Genomic DNA, 19,499 nt, shown 5'->3' on the forward strand with positions numbered 1-19,499 from the left:
AGGAATGAAGTTCCGAAGCAGGTATTAACAGATATGGGAGCTGAGAAGAGGAAACCTCAGAAAAGAAGAAAGGTGATGAAAGGGAAGAGGGAGTGATAAGAGCTCATTTCTGATCCTAGCTTTCAGAGGCTCTTCCAACATTTATAAGCTTCATTTAAACTATTAATACTAGTGTATAGGCAAATGTCATGCACATCTGCCCCATTTTTATCTCTTTTTGGTGATGTAGTTCACATTTTTTGACTCTTTGTATAAGTGGCCACCCAAATGTAACCAGTTGTGACCACCTGACCAGTATACTTGCATGATGTGTTTCCAGACACTGGTTTGTTCATCCTTTGAGTCCTGTAGGCGTACTTTTGAAATCATAGTTTTTAGAGCAGCATTTAGAATGTGAAACGTCAAAAAAAGCAGCCGCTGGTTGCTGTTATTTCATTGCTCCTGAGCAAAGCCCTCTAGAAAGTATCTAGTGCATTCAGACATTACAAATCTGACACCATGTTAATTAAAGGGATGTTGCCATGTGAGCACGTTTCTCAGTGATATGGGTCTTTGCAAGAAAAAGTAAAGGGACCGGGTGAAAATGTTGTGTTAACTGCTCTATTCTGTGCATGTATTGTATTCAGAGATCCAAAATATGATTTGGAACAAGTTATCCAGGCTGGCTCGTTTAAATCTGTTTGTGTTTGTCCCTTGATACAGTTGGAACAGGAAGTAGTTCATCATCATTATGTGTCATGAATGCATCATCCCACTCCTTTCCATAATTAATCTGGGAATCTGTTTTAAACACAACTGCTTTCGCTGCTCACTATTAACCGTTTTGCCCTCTGCTTCTAGTAATGAGAACAAGTTACATCATTGTTCGGATTTCTTTTGTCCCTGGTATATTTAAATGCACACTCACAATAGCATTTTCCCCTGCCAGCTGTGGATCTTTCCCTGTTGCATATAGTTCTTTAGTCATTCTCTATGTCTCCCAGTGTCTCATTTGCATTAATTGTTTTCCATTCATCTGTTTTTATGATATGCCACTGCCCTTCACAGTTCTTCTAAACTCCTAACAAAAGTTGCTTGAGTTTTTGCAGAACGCCATTAACTCTCAAAACTTCTCATGGCATTTTTCCATTCCCAGGTTTTTAAGTGGAATATTAGGGGCGGTACAGCACAAGCACACACTGGGCACCCAGAGCTGACCTGAAGGTGTATAGCATTATGAATGGAGAGAGATGTTTTTCTCCCTCTCTGTAACACTAAAACCCAATGAAGCTGAATGTTGAAAGACTGACAGCAGACAAAAGAAGTATTTATTCACACAGTGCATCATTTAACTATGGAATTCATTCCCACAAGAAGGAGTAATAATGCCCACCAACTTCCAGAGCTTGAAAAGGGGGCTAGACAGATTCATGGGGAATAAGCCTAACAATGGATACCAGTCATGATGGCTTTGTGCTGCCTTCAGTGTCAGAGGCAGTGTGCCTCTGAATACAAGGTGCTAGGCATAACAAGTGGGGGGGAGTGTTTGTCCTCCTATCCTGTTTGTGGAGTTTCCATAGGCATCTGGTTATCTGCTGTGAGAACAGGATGCTGGACTAGATAGGCCTTTGGTCTGATCTAGTAAAGGTAAAGGTACCCCTACCCGTACGGGCCAGTCTTGACAGACTCTGGGGTTGTGCGCCCATCTCACTTAAGAGGCCAGGGGCCAGCGCTGTCCGGAGACACTTCCGGGTCACGTGGCCAGCGTGACATCGCTGCTCTGGCGAGCCAGACCCGCACACGGAAACGCCGTTTACCTTCCCGCTGGTAAGCAATCCCTATTTATCTACTTGCACCCGGAGGTGCTTTCGAACTGCTAGGTTGGCAGGCGCTGGAACCGAGCAGCGGGAGCGCACCCCGCCGCAGGGATTCGAACCGCCGACCTTTTGATCGGCAAGTCCTAGGCGCTGAGGCTTTAACCCACAGCGCCACCTGCGTCCCTCGTCTGATCTAGTAGGACGACCCTAATATTCTTGAGGATTGAGTGCATGCTGGCAAAGGTGTGTCGTCATGGCGAAAGTGCTCTCCTTCCCATTCAGAACATTCCCTTTTTATACGATGGGGTAAAATGGCAAAATTATTGACATCAATTGGAGCACTAGACTGATGATGACTGCTTGGTCTTTCTCAAATGTCACTGTAAACTTTGGAAAGAACACTAATTAAACACTGGAAGGAAGACTAGCTGTGCACATGTAAAGTGAAGATTGGACTCGTGTTGAAGAACAAACTGAATGTGAGTCAGCTATGCGACACTCCAGCACAAAAGGCCAGTTCAATTCTGGTTTGTGGAAACATTCTACCCAAGGCTCAAGCAGGAATAATATGTTTTATGCTGCACTGGCAAGGCCTCATGTAGATTACTAGGAACATAACAGTTCCAGGAGCATGTTGCTAAATCAGAAAAGATTCAGAGCTCAAGTTAAACCTGTCATCTGAGGAAAGGCTTGAAGCACCTATGTATGTACTCAGCCTAGAGAGAACAAGATAGAGCTATTTTTTAAAAAAATATCCAATCTTTTAGCAATAGTTTTTGTTTTTTTAAAAGCAATGACGTAATTGACTTTGTAAACGTATGGCTGTAGCACAGGGACTCACGAAGATGCCTGGTAAGTATGTGAATCAGCTTTTCAAATGAAATACTTGTAGTTGTGCTTTTCGTATCAGGAACGGCCACGGTCGTATTTCTTCCAAGCAGGTGAGAAACTTTGCTTTGTGACTAATGAGGTTTGTGTCTGCTTAGGCCTCCAGAGAAAGCACCGTCCCCCCCTGACAGACAGGAATGTGGAAGAAGGCCTGCAAGGAAGTGCCAAATGTATACACTCTGCAGCTGAGGAGCATCTCAGAGGACACCAACTCCTGGCAGATCCCAGGAAGGCCAGGGGGCTAAACAAACCTGCCAGCTAGACTCTCTTCTTCAAAGCCATTGGTGTCAAGGCATGCCCTCTGTTGTGACAGATAACTGGTGAGTCATTTTGCAGCATGGCTGATGAGGTGTGCTCGCCTAGCAAGGGAAGGAGTGCCGTTATTATGAATAGGGTTTTCTCCTAAATTTCAAAACTGTCAGCAGTTACATATTGCGGACAGGGACAGGAGAATCACAGCTCTGACTCAGGGGTGAGATACCTGTGGTCCCTGAGATGTTCCTGGACTCCTGTCAGCCTTGATCAGCAAAACTGCAATCCTAGAGAGGGATTGGAAATGGCTGACAGGATTATGACGTAGCTACTCTGTTCCTGCCTATCAGTCTGCTCTTGCAGCTACTGCTTCCAGTGTTCTGCTTTTGCTGGCTAACTTGAAAGTATTTCATAAAAGAACAAACAAACTTGACACACTGCTGAAACTGTTTTTGTTCCTCTACCCGGAACTAGGTAACTGAATGTAATTATGAGACTGATTATGGAAGATGTCCGTTGCTTGTTTGCACGTAGAGCTGACAGTTCGTTAGACTTGCTGGGTTCTTTCCATCAGGGCCTTTTGGCACCTTTATGACAAACAAAACTGCTGCCACATCTGAGCCTTTTTCTAGAGTGGGAATTCAGTTAAGGGAAAAGCTTCACCCGCTGAAGTTTTGCCTCTTGCTCAGGTGTCAATAGCATTAGTACAGAAGAAAGAAGATGGGAATCCTATGCTTTCAGTGTTTGAAGAAAAAGATGGTCCAGCATAGTAACTTCTTTGGAGAGCCATATCTCTAAAGAGATCCATATTTTAAAAAACAAATATTGTTTAATTTATGTGTGTACACACACAGAGAGAGAGAAGCAATTAGCTGCAATCCTGGCATATTTACTCAGAACTAAGGATCAGACCATAAGAGTGCTGATTTATTAAACATGTTTTCGCTGGTTCAGCTGCAACAGAGTGGCAATGGTTCACTTTTTACACTCATGGGACTGTCTAGGAGTGTGGAGTCAAACCTGTTCCTCTCCCCAAGCTCCATTGTTTTCAGCATTTGCTCCCTGTCAGGATGTACTTTGTATGGATGCATTATCACATCCCAGTAGCTAAGGAAACAATGATTTTTCTGGCAAAATCCACAAGAGAATATGGCCTTCAAGCTAAAAAAGATTCCCCGCCCATTTTCCGTTAGTTCATGCTTGAATTTCAGTTCATGAATTAAGACCAATATTTGTTTCATTTTCATGTCTCTTGCCTGATTAAAATATTGACCAGTTTGTTTGTTTTTGGCAGAAATGGATGAAGTTTTCAGGCATTTCTAAGAGGATGAATTCTGCCAAAATACATCTGCAGTGCTTTACCTGCCAGGGCAGCATTTACAGTTTGGAGGTGGTTTTAAAAAGAGTTAACTTAATTCCCCTATTGTTTTGTGGGCAATAGGTGTGAAAATAATTGTGTGTGAAAATAATACATATCAGACAGGTGTCCCAAAGCAAGAAAGCTGCCATAATTCAAAAGGATTGGTGCAGGGGCTTTTGTGCTGGGTACTTTTTAAAGTTGATTTTCTTGAGGAGAACTAAAAGGGAGTCATTCCCCCATCCCTGACATTTTGCAGGCAACAATTTTGCATGAAAATGGCATGCATGGTAGAGTTGTCTTTAGGAAAGTAACTTACAAAATACCAGAAAGACAGGTGCATAGGCTATAAGTTATAAGGAAAGGAAAAACAGCTTCAGGCTTGTTTGATGCTCAGTTGGCACTAAAAGCCACAGAAACTTAAGTGCAGAGTTGATTTAATGGGAGTGGATGCGTGGCATTGGCAAAGGCAGAAGGAGTTAAATGCCCAACATTTTCCAAGTAAGCAAGCATCAGTAGCAGAACTAGCAAAAGCGCAGAGCAGATCAAGGTGATGCATTGCTGTGATTGGAAAACACTGGTAAGATTATTCCCTCTGATTATCATTATTTTTCATTTCTATTTATAAATAGGGGAAAATCTCAAAGTTGTTAACAAGCCTACATTAAAACGTCAAATAGAACATTAAAAAATAAAGCAGAACTTCTTACAGAAGAGGTTCAAATATAAAATATATATACTCAGTGATCTTCGATCCCCGTATGGGACAGCTGTGTATACCTGCATTGCTGGGCGCTGGAATAGACGATCCCTTCCAACTCCAGAATTCTATGATTGTATGAAAACAACGTAATTAACAAGAAAATAGAATGCTATCTAAATGATTTCAAAATAAAACATTACGGAAGAAGGTCAAATACAGAATACACATTTAACTCAGCAAAATTAAGACAAAATATTTTCTTAGACATTTCAAAATGAAACATTACTAAAGGAGGTCAGGTATAGAATGCACATTTAAAGTGCCATAATTAGCAAGAAAATGAAGTATTATCTTAAACGTAAAATGCTGCTGCTGCCAATGATGGCTCATTTCAGGGGGCTGCCACTGGAGTTTGGACTTGGTGGTCTGGGGGCTCACTTAGCAACTGGGTGGCAGGCACAGCTAGCAGGCACTTCAAATCTGAGAGCCAAGAGAATGGCTCCAAAAGCAATGGCTCCCATTCCACCCTCTCCCTCACCTCTGTAGAGTTTTCCGCATATGGTGAAGTTGGGAGGAAAGATTTCACTTTAGCCTTTTGCCTGAATATCCAAAGCATTCCAAATCACTTTGGTTGCCCCAGCTTCACTTCAGGGCACTTTGGAAAGACCCCATTCTGTTTCAGACAAGAATCTTTCCCAAAGCAGCTTCAGCTCAGGATTCAGGGTTTGTCTGAATCTCATGCACATCCCTAATGTCTATGACAAGCTCACTTCCGGTCTCAGAGCGTTCTGGGGCAAAATGTATTAAGGCAGCTGTTAGAGCGTGGGACTAACACCTGAAATAATTCCCAAGTATTTCTTGATAGAGTCAATGCCACAGAGAGCTGAATGTAAAAGTTGACAGTTCTGTGTGAGTGCCTGTCTCAGGTTTCTTGCAGATAATAGCAGAAAATCCAGCCGGGGTTTCGCAGAAAGCATCTGTAAGTGCTAGGATTTCACAAAAATAAAAAAAAGTATGTTGTCGCCTGCAAGTTCTTATACCTAGCAACATCATTCTCATCACCATTATTTAGCACTATTATAAATTGCCTCTTTTTTTCTATGTATTGTACAAAGCTTACAAAATAAGACTCTGCCTATCCTTGGGCTTACAGTCTAACAGACATTATACAAAAGGAATACAGAGTGAAGGAAGGGGGTGGAGAAGCACTGGAACAGCTGCACCTTCTCAGCCAGTGGATGGTGCCAGGTTTTCTGAAAGGCAAGAGGTGTTAACAGACCTTGCAGCTTGGGTGGATTAGATTAGAATAATCAAGATCTGGAATTCAAAGGTTTTATTCATGCAGGAACTATTTACAGGATGCATGGAGATAGAAGGGAAGAAATAGAAGACAGAACAGTAAAAAAAAAGACTCAGCTTTTAGGAGTGGAGTTAACTTAGGCAGAGAGCTACCAACAAATGCTGGCTAGATTGCTACACAAACAGGGCCCTCTGGTTGTTTACAGCAACACATGCATTAACAAGAAGCTTAAGAGAAGGAAATAGATTTACTTTCCTTCAACAATAGAGTGTATCCTCCATGGAAAATCCAGTGAAGTTCCCCTTCAGTTCTGCAGTCCTAGAGTAACTGACAATTGGAGCAGATTGTTCTTTCTGGCAAGTGAACAAATTCATTGCAACTGTTGCTTCTTTGGCCAATGGATGGAACCCAGTTACAAACCCTTACCAAAATGTGAAATCTCTTGCAAGTAAAAATTATATACAATATTCAGGTTTTTCTTTTTACCTTTGGACTACATATGTAAGAGTTTACTACTTCAAGGGGCAAATGAAGAAATTATCGTGTGCAGGATGTGGATAAGAGTCACTTTGCAGAAGCAAACTCTATGGAGAATTGGACTGAAACTGTAGTCTCACTTTACAAGGTGTATGTCTGAACCCACATACACACCTACCACACATGCGTCTTCAGCATACAGCTCTGAGAGGACTGGAAAATTTTGCAAGGAGTCAGTACATGCCTCCATTTAAAACGGTGTACTCCTTTCACCCTTAGGCTCAAAGACGTTTGTACGCCAGAATGTAAATAAAGATTGGTTTATTACAGGGGTCAGCAAACTTTTCAGCAGGGGGCCAGTCCACTGTCCCTCAGACCTTGTGGGGGGCCGGAACAAATTGGGGGGGTGAACAAATTCATATGCGTCCCTAATAACCCAGAGATGCATTTTAAATAAAAGGACACATTCTACTCATGTAAAAACACACTGATTCCTGGACCGTCCGCAGGCCGGATTTAGAAGGAGATTGGGCCAGATCCGGCCCCTGGGCCTTAGTTTGCCTACCCATGGTTTATTACATGGAAATGAAACATATAAAGTATATAGCCTTCAGTCATCAAGGTTACACATATGCAGGCATCAATACAGTCATTAAACATTCAAACCTTAGGTGTAAAGAGTAAAAGTCATTCGCTACTGAAAAACCTAGAAAGAATGATCTCAGGAATATGCCTTCGCTAAGTAGAATAGAAAACCAGGTATGTGGGGATATAGCAGAACTCGGAGCAAACAGAGCACATTGTCAGGGATAGAAATCTCACACACACACACACACACACACACACACACACACACATAAACATATGCGAAAATTTTCAGTGGACAAATAAAGTAAAAGAAAGGAAAAAAGGAAAACAAAAAGGTGCTTTAAACCATAATACAATACAGCTGTACAATACAACTAACAATGAATTTGTGAAATGATTAAGTGGGCACAAGATGTGGGTCACAATATTGATTATGAATTATGGGGAAAGTTGTGGAAAATAAATATGAATTTCACGACATGTTTTGCAATAAAAGAAAATATGATGAAAATGACCCACAGATGGTATAAAACCCCCACAAGATTGGTGAAAATGTATAAAAAAGAAAAAGGTAAATGTTGGAAGTGTAATGAAAATGAGGGATTTTTTTCCACACGTGGTGGTCCTGTAAAGTAATTAAGGAATATTGAGAAACTATATATAATGAATTTTTAAAAGATAATTAAGAAAACTTTCCCCACCTGTGATTTTCCTCTTGGGGATGATAACAGCGGAGGTCCCCAAAAAACAAAAGAGTTTATTACTATACACCACTGCCGCAGCTAGAACCTTATTGGCACAAAGGTGGAGAACAGGTATAGTACCCACTAAGGAAGGCAACCTGTGTAAAATGCTTCAGTATGCGAAACTGGCTGGTCTGACGTACAGGATAAGAGGAAATGAATATAAGTAAAAAAAGGAGGAATTGATAATGTTTATTGAATATTTTAAGAACCAGTATAAACAAATACATAGCTTAGCAGAACTTTAGTAAATCTAGCAGAGATGAAATAGAGTTTTTAATAGATAACAAACTGGATGATTAAAAAGATGTGGATTACGCAGAGTAGTAGAAAAGCAAAGGATCCAGGATAAGGGTGGAAGGGAACAGGGAGAGGGAAGGGGCTAAGTATGCTCCCTGTTCCTGTTTTTGAAAATGCAGATGAAATAATAAATGGGGGGGGGGGACTGTAATACAATACGGTATTTAGGTATATAAGTAATGCTATTATTCCGACGAGTATATAATTATTAACAAAGAATTATAATTTTACAAGTGCATTCCAAGTGTCATTATATTTATCCATACACTTTTATATCTCCCCCCGCTACTTTGTTCGAAATGTAGGGAGATGCCTGGGCAGTGGGACATCTCTGCAGCATGCTGAGGAGACGTAACCTTCTCACTACACTTCTGATTGCTTTGCCATGGGGTCTTCTTCTTACATTGTGGCATCAGTACCCAACTACCCGCTACCTCAGCATTCTGAGAAGTAAGTGTACCAGGCCCAAGCTTACAAAGAGCTTCTTTTTCCCCCATAGCAATTACAGTGCTCGGGGATAATTAAAATACAAATGTGAATGTGGTGAAGGTCTCAGTGGCACTGCAGTGGGTGTTTTATGATTTATTCTCTCTATTCGACTTGCCTTAGAGGAAACAGATGAAAACGTGACGGCCAAATCTCTCTTCAATAATAGCACATCGCTCACAAGGGAGGATGGACTCTCATCATGTGCTCGGCAGCCGGCTGTTGGGGCAGCTCCAAAAATAATCCGGAGCTATGTGTACTCCAGGCCTCCCCCATGGTCAGAGGCTCTGCCTGCCATCTTTGTGATCACCCCTACCTACAGCCGGCCAGTGCAGAAGGCTGAGCTGACCCGTCTGGCCAATACTTTCCTCCACGTGCAGAACCTCCACTGGGTGGTGGTGGAAGATGCTCCCAGAAGGACCAACCTAGTATCCAATCTGCTGGAGAAGACAGGGATCAATTTTACGCACCTGAACGTTGAGACTCCTAAGAGTCTGAAGAACCCTTCCTGGCTCCCATCTCACAAACCAAGGGGCACATTGCAGAGGAATCTTGGACTGCATTGGCTGAGGGAGAATTTCGGCACCACACCACCACCAGAGGGTGTGGTCTACTTTGCTGATGATGACAACACCTATAGCCTAGAGCTCTTTGAAGAGGTATGAGACTCGAGTTTAGGATTGTTTCATCTTTGGGTCCATTATTTAGGCACATTGGTTGAGTGCATTGCCTCGCTTTAGTGGAGAGCTTTATTTGGGTGGATAGGAAGAGATGCCAGCCATATGACAAATGAGAGGTGCTGGAGCTCAGTGGTAGAGCACTTGTTTTTAATCCCAAAGGTCCCAGATTGGATCCCCTGCATGTCTAAAATAAAAGATAGGCCTGTATGAAATCCTCAAGAGCTTCAGCCAGTCATTGTAAACAACAGTTAGCTAACTCTTGACAAAGTACCTCACCAAGGACACCTGATTATGCTTAGCAGTCATGAAATAAGAAGTGAGGTCCTCTTGTGGATCGGTAAGCAGAGAGCAGAAATAAGTGGTCAGTTCTCCCAATGGATGGATGTAGAAAGTGTGGGCCCACCCCCAAAGATCAGTAATGGACCTTGTGCTTTTTAACATGTTCATAATTGATCAAGGTGAGCAGTAAGGTAATTCAGTTTGCTGCTGACACTAAACAGTTCAGGGTCATTAAAACAAGAAAAGGATTTTCTACAATAAAATAGACGGACCTCTCCAAACTGAGAGAATGAGTGGCAAAATGGCAAATGTAAATCATTGTAAACAACCTTAAAGTGAAGTACAAAATCTGAATTTCATGTGCATGCTCATGGCATCCTAGCTTGCAGTGACAGACCTTCGGTTTCTACTCCCAGTTTGCAGCAGCTGTGCAAAGGCAAGTTCCATGCTAGGGACCATTAGGAAGGGAATTGAAAATAAAACTGCCAATAGAATATCATGAAACAAATCTACCGCGCAGCCAAATTTGGAATACTGTGTACAGCGGTTCTGGTCATCTCACCTCCAAAAGGATATTGTAAAGTTGGAAAAGGTTCAGGAAACGGCAACCAGAATGATCGAGGGGATGGAGAAACTTCTCTGTGTGGAAAGGTTAATATACATGGGGCTTTTTAATTTAGAGAACAGGCAACAGGATAGAAGTACCCTGAAGGGTAGCTCAGTCAGTAGAGCATGAGACTCTTAATCTCAGGGCTGTGGATTCAAGTCCCATGTTGGGCAAAATATTCCTGGACTCTACAAATCTGTGATGTTGTGTAGTGTGTAAGATTGTGTATGCTGTGGAGAAACCGGTTAGAGAATAAAAAAAAATTCCCTCTCTCATAACACTAGACCTCATGGTTATCCACTGAAGTTTAAGGTTGGAAGATGAAAGAAAATAATTCTTCACACAGTTCAGCTATGGAACTTGCTCCTACAAGGGGTAGTAATAGTTACCAACTACCCTTTTTAAAGAGGATTAGGCAAACTAATGGATGATCAGGCTATCGGTGGCTACTCACTACGATGGTTAGCTCCACAGTCAGAGGTAGGAATGCTCCTGAATACCAGTTGCTGGAAACCTTAGCAGAGGAGAGTGGTCCTGTGCTCAGGGCCTACGTACAGACTTCTCATGGGCACCTGGTTGGCCACTATGAGAGCAAGATGCTGGCCTAGATGGACCACTGACCTCATCCACCTTACGTTCATCCTCCTCCTCATTTTATTTGCATGCTGCCTTTCCATAGTTAAATCCATGTTCAAGGCAGCTTACAACATGAAAAGATTTACATAATTCAGAGCTGTTCCACCAGGCCTTTGGTCAGGGCGCAGCCTGACTCCCTCCTTTGGCAATCTCCACAGAACCTTAGCTTAATGGTTGCCAACAATTTGATTTTAATTAATTTTTATAATGAAATGTTTTTAGAATATTGTACTATTTTATTGTTGTTAGCCGACCTGAGCCCGGCTTCGGCTGGGGAGGGTGGGATATAAATAATTTTTTTTATTATTTATTATTATTATTAATTCCAAACATTTGTTGTTTAGTCGTTTAGTTGTTTCCGACTCTTCATGACCCCATGGACCAGAGCACGCCAGGCACTCCTGTCTTCCACTGCCTCCCGCAGTTTGGTCAAACTCATGCTGGTAGCTTCGAGAACACTGTCCAACCATCTCGTCCTCTGTTGTCCCCTTCTCCTTGTGCCCTCCATCTTTCCCAACATCAGGGAGTCTTCTCTTCTCATGAGGTGGCCAAAGTATTGGAGCCTCAGCTTCAAGATCTGTCCTTCCAGTGATCACTCAGAGCTGATTTCCTTAAGAATGGATAGGTTTGATCTTCTTGCAGTCCACAGGACTCTCAAGAGTCTCCTCCAGCACCATAATTCAAAAGCATCAATTCTTCGGTGTTCAGCCTTCTTTATGGTCCAGGTCTCACTTCCATACATCACTAAATTCCAAACATAAAAAGGCATAAAAATAAAATGCATCAGAAAGTACACAGCCAAATTTAAATTATTTCCAAGTAAATCATAATAAGATCTAAAAATAAAGGTGCAAGAACTATTATCAATCACAACCATCAGTTGCAATCCTTTGCACACTGCCGCCCATTGAAAAAAATGGGGCATATTTCTGAGTAAGCATGAAGTGTAGGCTGCAATCCTAGCTCCAGTTACTTGGGCGCATAACCCCATTGGATTCAATGGGATTTATTTCTGAGTAGACATGGTTAGGATTGTGCTGTTTGTGCTACCGTTGTTTTACAACGCTATTGCTGTGCTCATTAACCTGTCGGGCTTTTTAGAAGGTGGGTGCATAGAAGGGAAGTCGGAGGAATCAAAGTGGAACGCTTGAGGAATTCTCAGAGGAACGGCCATCACAATTTTGTTTTCTTTCTGACAAGCAGATGCGCTACACAAAGAAGGTGTCCGTCTGGCCAGTCGCCTTTGCCGGAGGCCTCAGGTACGAGTCCCCAAAGGTGAGCCCGGCAGGCAAAGTGGTGGGCTGGAAGGTCGTGTTCGACCCTAACCGGCCCTTTGCCATCGACATGGCTGGCTTTGCCATCAGCCTCAGGCTGATCCTGGAGAAACCTCAGGCCACTTTCAAGCTGGATGGAGTGAAAGAAGGTTACCAAGAAACTAGCCTGCTGAAGGATCTGGTTACGATGGATGGATTGGAGCCCAGAGCCGCCAACTGCACAAAGGTTAGCACAACTGCACAAAGGTTAGCATGGCCTGAATGTTTGTTTCATAAAATTTATATCCTGCTTGATTGTAAAAAACAAACAAAACCCACCTCAAAGCAGTTTACAGAAAGATAAGCAATAAAATTACAAGCCTAATTTAAGTACACAGTTAAAAAACTAAAACAGATTAAAATTACCTCAACTCAAATGAATCCCACATTAGTAGGAGTGATTGTTATTTAATTGATTTTGTTTTTTTGCGAAATCCTGTTTCTTCTTTTAAAAGGAAGGTTATTGCTTTGTTTTGTTTTTTGATTTAATTAATTACTTGGTGTTTTTGTCTTATATTTTATTCTGTGAACTGCCCTGAGATCTTGTGACAAAGGGTGGAAAATACATTTAATTCATTAATAGAAAGAGCAGTATCAACATGCCCTTCCACCAAGGCTTGCAGCGCCTATCGATATATACATGTTCCAGAGATTCTTCTGTTCAGACAGAAGTATACTTTCAGTTCAGATTTATACATTCCATAGGCTTCATGAATGGCTGCCGTGCATATTTGCCAATATTTGCCTTCAGGTTTAGCCATGACATCCTAATAAGGTGCACATTCTCTCTGTAGGTCTTGGTCTGGCACACGAGGACAGAAAGACCAACACTGGTTAATGAAGGCAAACGCGGATTCACAGATCCAAGGGTGGAGGTGTAATCGGGAAATCACCTTATTCTGTAAGTATTTGCATGCATGGGCATAGCTAAAGGGGGGGGCAGGGTGTCAGGAGTTCAGCCTACACTTGAGTAGGACCCTAGCAGAGACACATGCCCAACTGGCATGTTCTCTCCCTCCTGGTCGATTGTTCGGGAGCTTCAAAAGCTTTCTTCTGCCCGAACATCACAGCGACCGATGCCAGCCAATACCGGCACACTTAGGGATCCACAGAGTCTTCGCAGCATTGCATGACAGACCTCAGCAACTCGGCATGTTGGCTAATCTACTTTATTTACATATAAACACACACGGAGCACTGCAACATGGCTCCCTCTCTCTCTAGCATCAGACAGCAAAGAGGAAAAGAACAAAGGACAGTAGGCCCACTTCACGGAACACAGTAACACAAACATCCTGTCTCCATCACTTCCCACTCAGTGGAGTCAAAACATATACCGTCCTGTGAAATACAAAAATCCCATGACTGCAGTCATGGATCAGGAATTCTAACACAGGGAAGTACAGCTGCCCCACCCTAAATCAAGAAAAATACATAGCTAACTAAGGTTCTGCCCCCTACCTCCCAACAAAAATCCTGGCTACGCCCATGTTTGCATGTGTCTGTACTTCATTGTGGGCTTGTGAATAGCTCTTCTGAATAACTTACATGTAGGATGCAGAACCTGAAAACATTAAGATATTTCAGTCATCCTAACTATCTTTGACAGCCACATTCACACCATAAATTTAAAGCGCTATGATACAGCCATGGCTTCCCTCAAATAATTCTGGGAGCTGTAGTTTGTTAAGGGTGCTGAGAGTTTTTAGGAGACCCCTGTATTCCCCTCACAAAACTCCAGTTCCCAGAGTTCCCTGTGAAGAGGAATTGGCTGTTAAACCACTCTGGGAATTTTTGACCTGGGAAGGAAACAGAGGTCTCCTAAAAAAATTTACAACTCTTTAGAGAAAGTTGTGGCAATTTAAAGTGGTATTCATGGTGCTTTACATGTATGGCATTAATGTATCCTAACTTACTGGAACTCAGGGCCTTTGCAGATGCCATAATGATTTGTGCTCATGATGATATTTGGGCAATTCTACAGGATCCTACTTCCATGCCCTCTAGCTTCTGCAGAAACCCTGTAATTTTTTTAAAACTGAAAATGTTGCTGGGTTTTTGTTTGTTTTTCATCTCGTCATTGCTGTTCTATAGCACAAGAGTGCCCTTCCAAGTGGTAATGTTGGAGAAGCAGAACAGGTATAAAGCAGAATGATCCAGTACAAATGCGGCATTAATGTACCATTTTGGGGACAATGACATATTGCAAAATACACCACAGGGGGAAAAAACCCAAATTGCCCAGTCTGGAGTGGCTCTGACTCAGCCCATGATAGGAACAACCTCTGGTACAGATTCTTATAAAGTGTTTGGCTGTGTAAATAAGAGTCAGGGCAGTCTCCAGGGCATAGGCAATGGTTAATTTAGTCTTGCAAAGGTTTTCCTTTAGCTATGTATGTCATGTAACCACAGTTCATGCCGCAAGGGACCTCCTTGAAATGAATTCTACATCACAGCATTAGGTTCAGCCGGTGGAATGGACTTGGAAGGCAAAGGTAGGGAAGGCTTGATTTCCTTTAATAGTTAAACTTGCCCAAAGGCAAGAATCTGAAACAACCTATATGCAGCACTGCAGCATAAATACTTCTTTGTTCTCCAAAATATTAGCTTCTTTGTGGTTTTTAGGGTTTTTTTTACAAAAAAAGAAGAGACGATTTGTTGAGAAAATCCTAGTTTAGCTATCTTTGCGAACTGAAACGATAAAGCCCTCTTGGCCCAAGTTTGTTACCCTCGGGCAGCGCCATCATAGCCTGGCAGAGGTCAGGGACTACAAATCTGATCCTGGCTTCACAGAAAGGACATATTGTAAAGCCTTTGGAGCAGCGTAACAAAGTGAGGGGAATTAGTATCTGCTGACGACTCCGAAACACGGCTTTTCAGGGACTGAGGCTTCTGTTCCGGTTAATTCCAACAGGATTTATGTCAGAGTTTCTGAAAGACGGTGCCCTAATTCTCTGTGCATATAAAAATGGGTTGTTGTCCATCTTGGGTTTGGCTTGTAGATTAAAGAGGGAAAGCAGCGTGGAAAAAAATATGACCTGAATTGGGAGCCAAACTAAATGCTGAGTGTGGAACATAAGAAGTCAGGCTGCTTGTCCATCCAGCCCAATCTTGTCTACTCTGACTGGAATGGCTCCCAGGCAGATTACATTAATGTCACCTGCTCCTTTTAACTTCAGTGCTGGGGTCTGCAGTGGGCTTGCCACAGAAAACAGCAGCCACATGTTTACCTTTTCTCCCTCCAGAACACCTAGTGTGAATGTATTAATCTTATGTATCTTTGTCTATCTCTGTCTACCTCTGTCTATATGCAGATAGAGAAATAGATACAGGTCTAGCTATCTTTATATCTCTTTCTCTCTATCTTTATGCACACATTACCATTTACTTCGGCTCCACTGTGCTCCCACCGCTGGTGTGTGAAGCCGAGTATGCGTGATGCTTGCCACAATCCATATCTGTCCTGTAGCTTCTTGAGAATTGCCGCTGTTTGATTGGTTTGCTCTCAGCTTCTGTCTGATTTGAAAACACCAGCCACTGTTAAGGTGTGTGCATTTCAGGTGTCTGTCAAACACGTGCAGATGGCAGCCCATGCACGGATGGTGGTTTCATTGAAAAGGAGTTCAGGGCAGGTTGCAGGTGCAGAGAAATGAATCAGGTAATGTGCATCGGGTGAAGACACCCCGCTCCTCTCTGGTGTGTACAGCAATGTAAACGTGGTTTATGACACAGCAGAGGGAAGACATCTGCCTGCATTTTATGCCACTAATGTGTGAACAGTCTATATATCTCTCTCTCCTGTTGTGCCAGAATTTTTAGAAACCAAGAAGTATTTTAATTTTTAAATGCGTAATTTGTGAGTTTTGACCCATCACACCAACAACAACAACAACAATTTATTTATACCCCGCCCATCTGGCTGGTTTTCCCTGGCCACTCAACAGAATTAAAAGCACAACAGAACATCAAACATCAAACTTCCCTAAACAGGGCTGCCTTCAGATGTCTTCTAAAAGCGAGATAGTTGTTTACAGTGGTACCTCGGGTTAAGAACTTAATTTGTTCTGGAGGTCTGTTCTTAACCTGAAACTGTTCTTAACCTGAGGTACCACTTTAGCTAATGGGGCCTCCCACTGCCGCCGCACCACCGCTGTGCGATTTCTGTTCTTATCCTGAAGGAAAGTTCTTAACCCGAGGTACTATTTCTGGGTTAGCGGCGTCTGTAACCTGAGGTACCACTCTATTTCCTTGACATCTGATGGGAGGGCATTCCACAGGGCAGGTGCCACTACAGATTCAAAATGGCGTCTGATGTAGAAATGATGGTGAAAGCTGCCACCCCCACCTCAGGAAACCTGATGCTGCGTTTGGCAACGATATCAAGAGGCAGCCAAACCTATGCCCAGTGACAATATATTGATAGGCACTGAAGCACACAGGGAACGAACAGACAAGTCATTTTTCAAAATACATGGTAGATACTAATACATTTTCTAGACTACCTTTCAAATCAAAGCGTACTTGCACAACATTCAGTTAAAATAACATTATAAAATATGACCAGGGAAAAAACAGCAACTCTGCAGGTAATGCAACATAAAATCACTTCAAATTCAAATCTAAGGGGTTTTTTTCTTTGAAAAGCAAAGTATTGAATAAATATATATTTATCATTATTCATTCGCCAGGAGCTGGAAAGATAGCAGTGTGGGCACTTGTGAGCTTCCCTGGGGAGAGCTTTCCACAGATGAAACACCACCACCACAAAGGCCCTCTGCCTGGTCAACATCTGTCACACTTCATTCAGCAGGAAGACCTCAAGAGCTGCCTGTGGAAATGAATGGCCTTAGGGTTCTGTGGATATGGGATAGTACCCATGAAAGATATTTAAAATAATAAAAAAAACAGTTTCCAGAATGGATAGGTTTGATCTTCTTGCAGTCCATGGGACTCTCAAGAGTCTCCTCCAGCACCATAATTCAAAAGCATCAATTCTTCAGCGATCAGCCTTCTTTATGGTCCAGCTCTCACTTGTCTTACTTTAAAAAGAAGAAGAAGAAAAAGATTGATTCCTTCCCCATCTCTCTTTGGGTGGTGTATGCTCCCCCTTCTCCAGCACTAAAGTGAAGATCAGTTTGTTCTTTGTAAGCCAGGAACCTACCTGCCATCTACAAAATATTTATACCTACTTCAGAGCTCATCCTGCACTTCATTTTAGACAGATAGACAGACAGGCAGGCAGATATCAGGAAACTGCAACAATAACAGGCAAAGTCAGTCCACCACAGACATCTTGGTTTGTACAAAGTCAAGTTTTTCACTTTGTGTGTGTATAGAAATGCTGCTGTTGTTTTTTCTCTCCCCCCCCCCCCCCCGCAATTCTCTGCTGCCTCCTGGGCCAACCACACATACACAGATTGCAGTGTCTCATGGAAAAGCTTGATTTAGCCTAGCAACTGTCTGCATCTCTCTAGGGAGATCTTCCTCGCACTTTGGGAACCCCGAGGCTAAATGGTCAATTTGCAAGATGTTCTTCAGCTGTAGGATTGAAAATACTCATTTGTGCTGTTGCAACCCTCAAAAATGCCCTCCAGAAGAATAAAAAAGATGACTGTGGTTGCTTTTTGGGGGGTTATATAATAAGCCCCCACAATAACAAGGAGCGGGGGGGTTGCTTTTCTCCCTCCTTTCTTGCTGTTTTATGCAGCTGCTCTGTCTCCATTCTACATCACTGATGTAAAAAGCTTGTTTCTGCCTGCAGCAAGCATATGTCTTAGAGCTGCCTCCAAGTCGCCAGTTAATTTTCTCTCTCCCCTCCCCTCTCCCGCTTTTCTAGGAGACTGGGTGGCATAAATAACTATCCTTAACCATGAAAGTAAAAGATAGCTGCTTACAATCCTCTTTATAATAGAACTTCTTCGGATCTGGGCAAAAAATGAAATGTTCAAGCACAGGTGTTGTTTCCCCCACACACACACACACCTAGCTAAATTCTTCAACCCGATGGGCACCATTTAGCACAGACTTAAGCAAGCTTAACTCCCCTAAAATAAATTGGCCCTGCGCTGGATTGTGACAGGCAGAGGGAGGCATCCAAACCTCCTTAAGGGCAAACACTATTGAAATTAATAAAACTGGGGTTCCTACTCGTTTTCTGTGGGTCTTGCATCAGAGCCAGTGTGTTGGAGTGAGGATAGTCATTGATCTGCCTTCCAGGAGATCTGGGTTCAAATCCCTGCTCAGCTGGGCAACTTGCCTGTAACTTTGGATCCATTCCAAATGGTTGGGAAGGAAGTGGAAAGAAGTGTGATGAATGAGGAAATATTCCCTTGGGATTGTTACACCACTGCCATCTTGAAAAGCCCAAATCCATCTGAATAATCTATTTCCCTTCAGTGTTATGATAAACGTCCTTCACAATATATGTATTAGTTTCAGAAACAAGATGTTTGGTTTCCTGGCTAACTCCATAAAGCTGGAAGAAAGAAGCAGAGCAAATTATAACACTTCAGTCACATCCATCCCATACGTTGAAAGCATTTCTTATATCACTTTAACAGTCATGGCTTCCCCTCAAAGAATGCTGGGAACTGTGGTGACCTTATTATACCTCACTTTCTCTCAGCTGAACCTACTTCACAGGGTTGTTGTGAGCATAAGTAAATACTGGAGGAAGACCATTTTTTCTGAAGCCCTGAAGCCCTCGAAGGAAGGATGGAGTGAAAATGTAATTAAAAATAATAGTATTACAGCCATGAAATTAGTTCCAAGGTCACTTCGAGCTTGCCTTTCCTAAATGATAGCCCTGCCCCCTGTGTGAGACATTGTTTTTGAAAACAGATCAAAAGAAGTTTCATAAGAATAAGTATAAAAGATGCACGCAATCCAGTTTGGGAGGTGGGTGAGTCAGCTGTTGCAACAATGCGAAACCTCGTAGGCTAGAGTTACAAATAAGTCCCCGAGCAAATTCCATCCCCGGAATGTCCCCGGATTTCATCTAATGTCCCTGGGAAACGCAGCAGTGGCACTCTCAGCAGCCCGGAGCAGTTGTCTCTGGCTGGCTTCAGGAGCTGCTTGGAAGTCCCCATATGATG

General features: G+C 42.6%; 1 protein-coding gene across 2 annotated transcripts in view; it reads left to right on the forward strand.

Annotated features, from left to right (window-relative positions):
* LOC310843599 (galactosylgalactosylxylosylprotein 3-beta-glucuronosyltransferase 1-like) overlaps nucleotides 1-19,499 on the forward strand; it is a 59,487-nt gene that overhangs the window by 32,579 nt on the left and 7,409 nt on the right. For both annotated transcript variants that reach the window (XM_083737191.1, XM_083737192.1), the window contains 5 exons: nucleotides 2,783-3,004; nucleotides 8,710-8,854; nucleotides 9,014-9,549; nucleotides 12,296-12,592; nucleotides 13,200-13,306. In XM_083737191.1, the coding sequence (XP_083593317.1) occupies nucleotides 8,743-8,854; nucleotides 9,014-9,549; nucleotides 12,296-12,592; nucleotides 13,200-13,286 (1,032 nt within the window). In that variant the 5' untranslated portion in view covers nucleotides 2,783-3,004; nucleotides 8,710-8,742 and the 3' untranslated portion in view covers nucleotides 13,287-13,306. The remainder of the gene's footprint in view (nucleotides 1-2,782; nucleotides 3,005-8,709; nucleotides 8,855-9,013; nucleotides 9,550-12,295; nucleotides 12,593-13,199; nucleotides 13,307-19,499) is intronic.

The sequence above is a fragment of the Podarcis gaigeae genome, assembly GCF_964106915.1.
Source record: "Podarcis gaigeae genome assembly, chromosome: 4".
NCBI lineage: Eukaryota > Metazoa > Chordata > Lepidosauria > Squamata > Lacertidae > Podarcis > Podarcis gaigeae.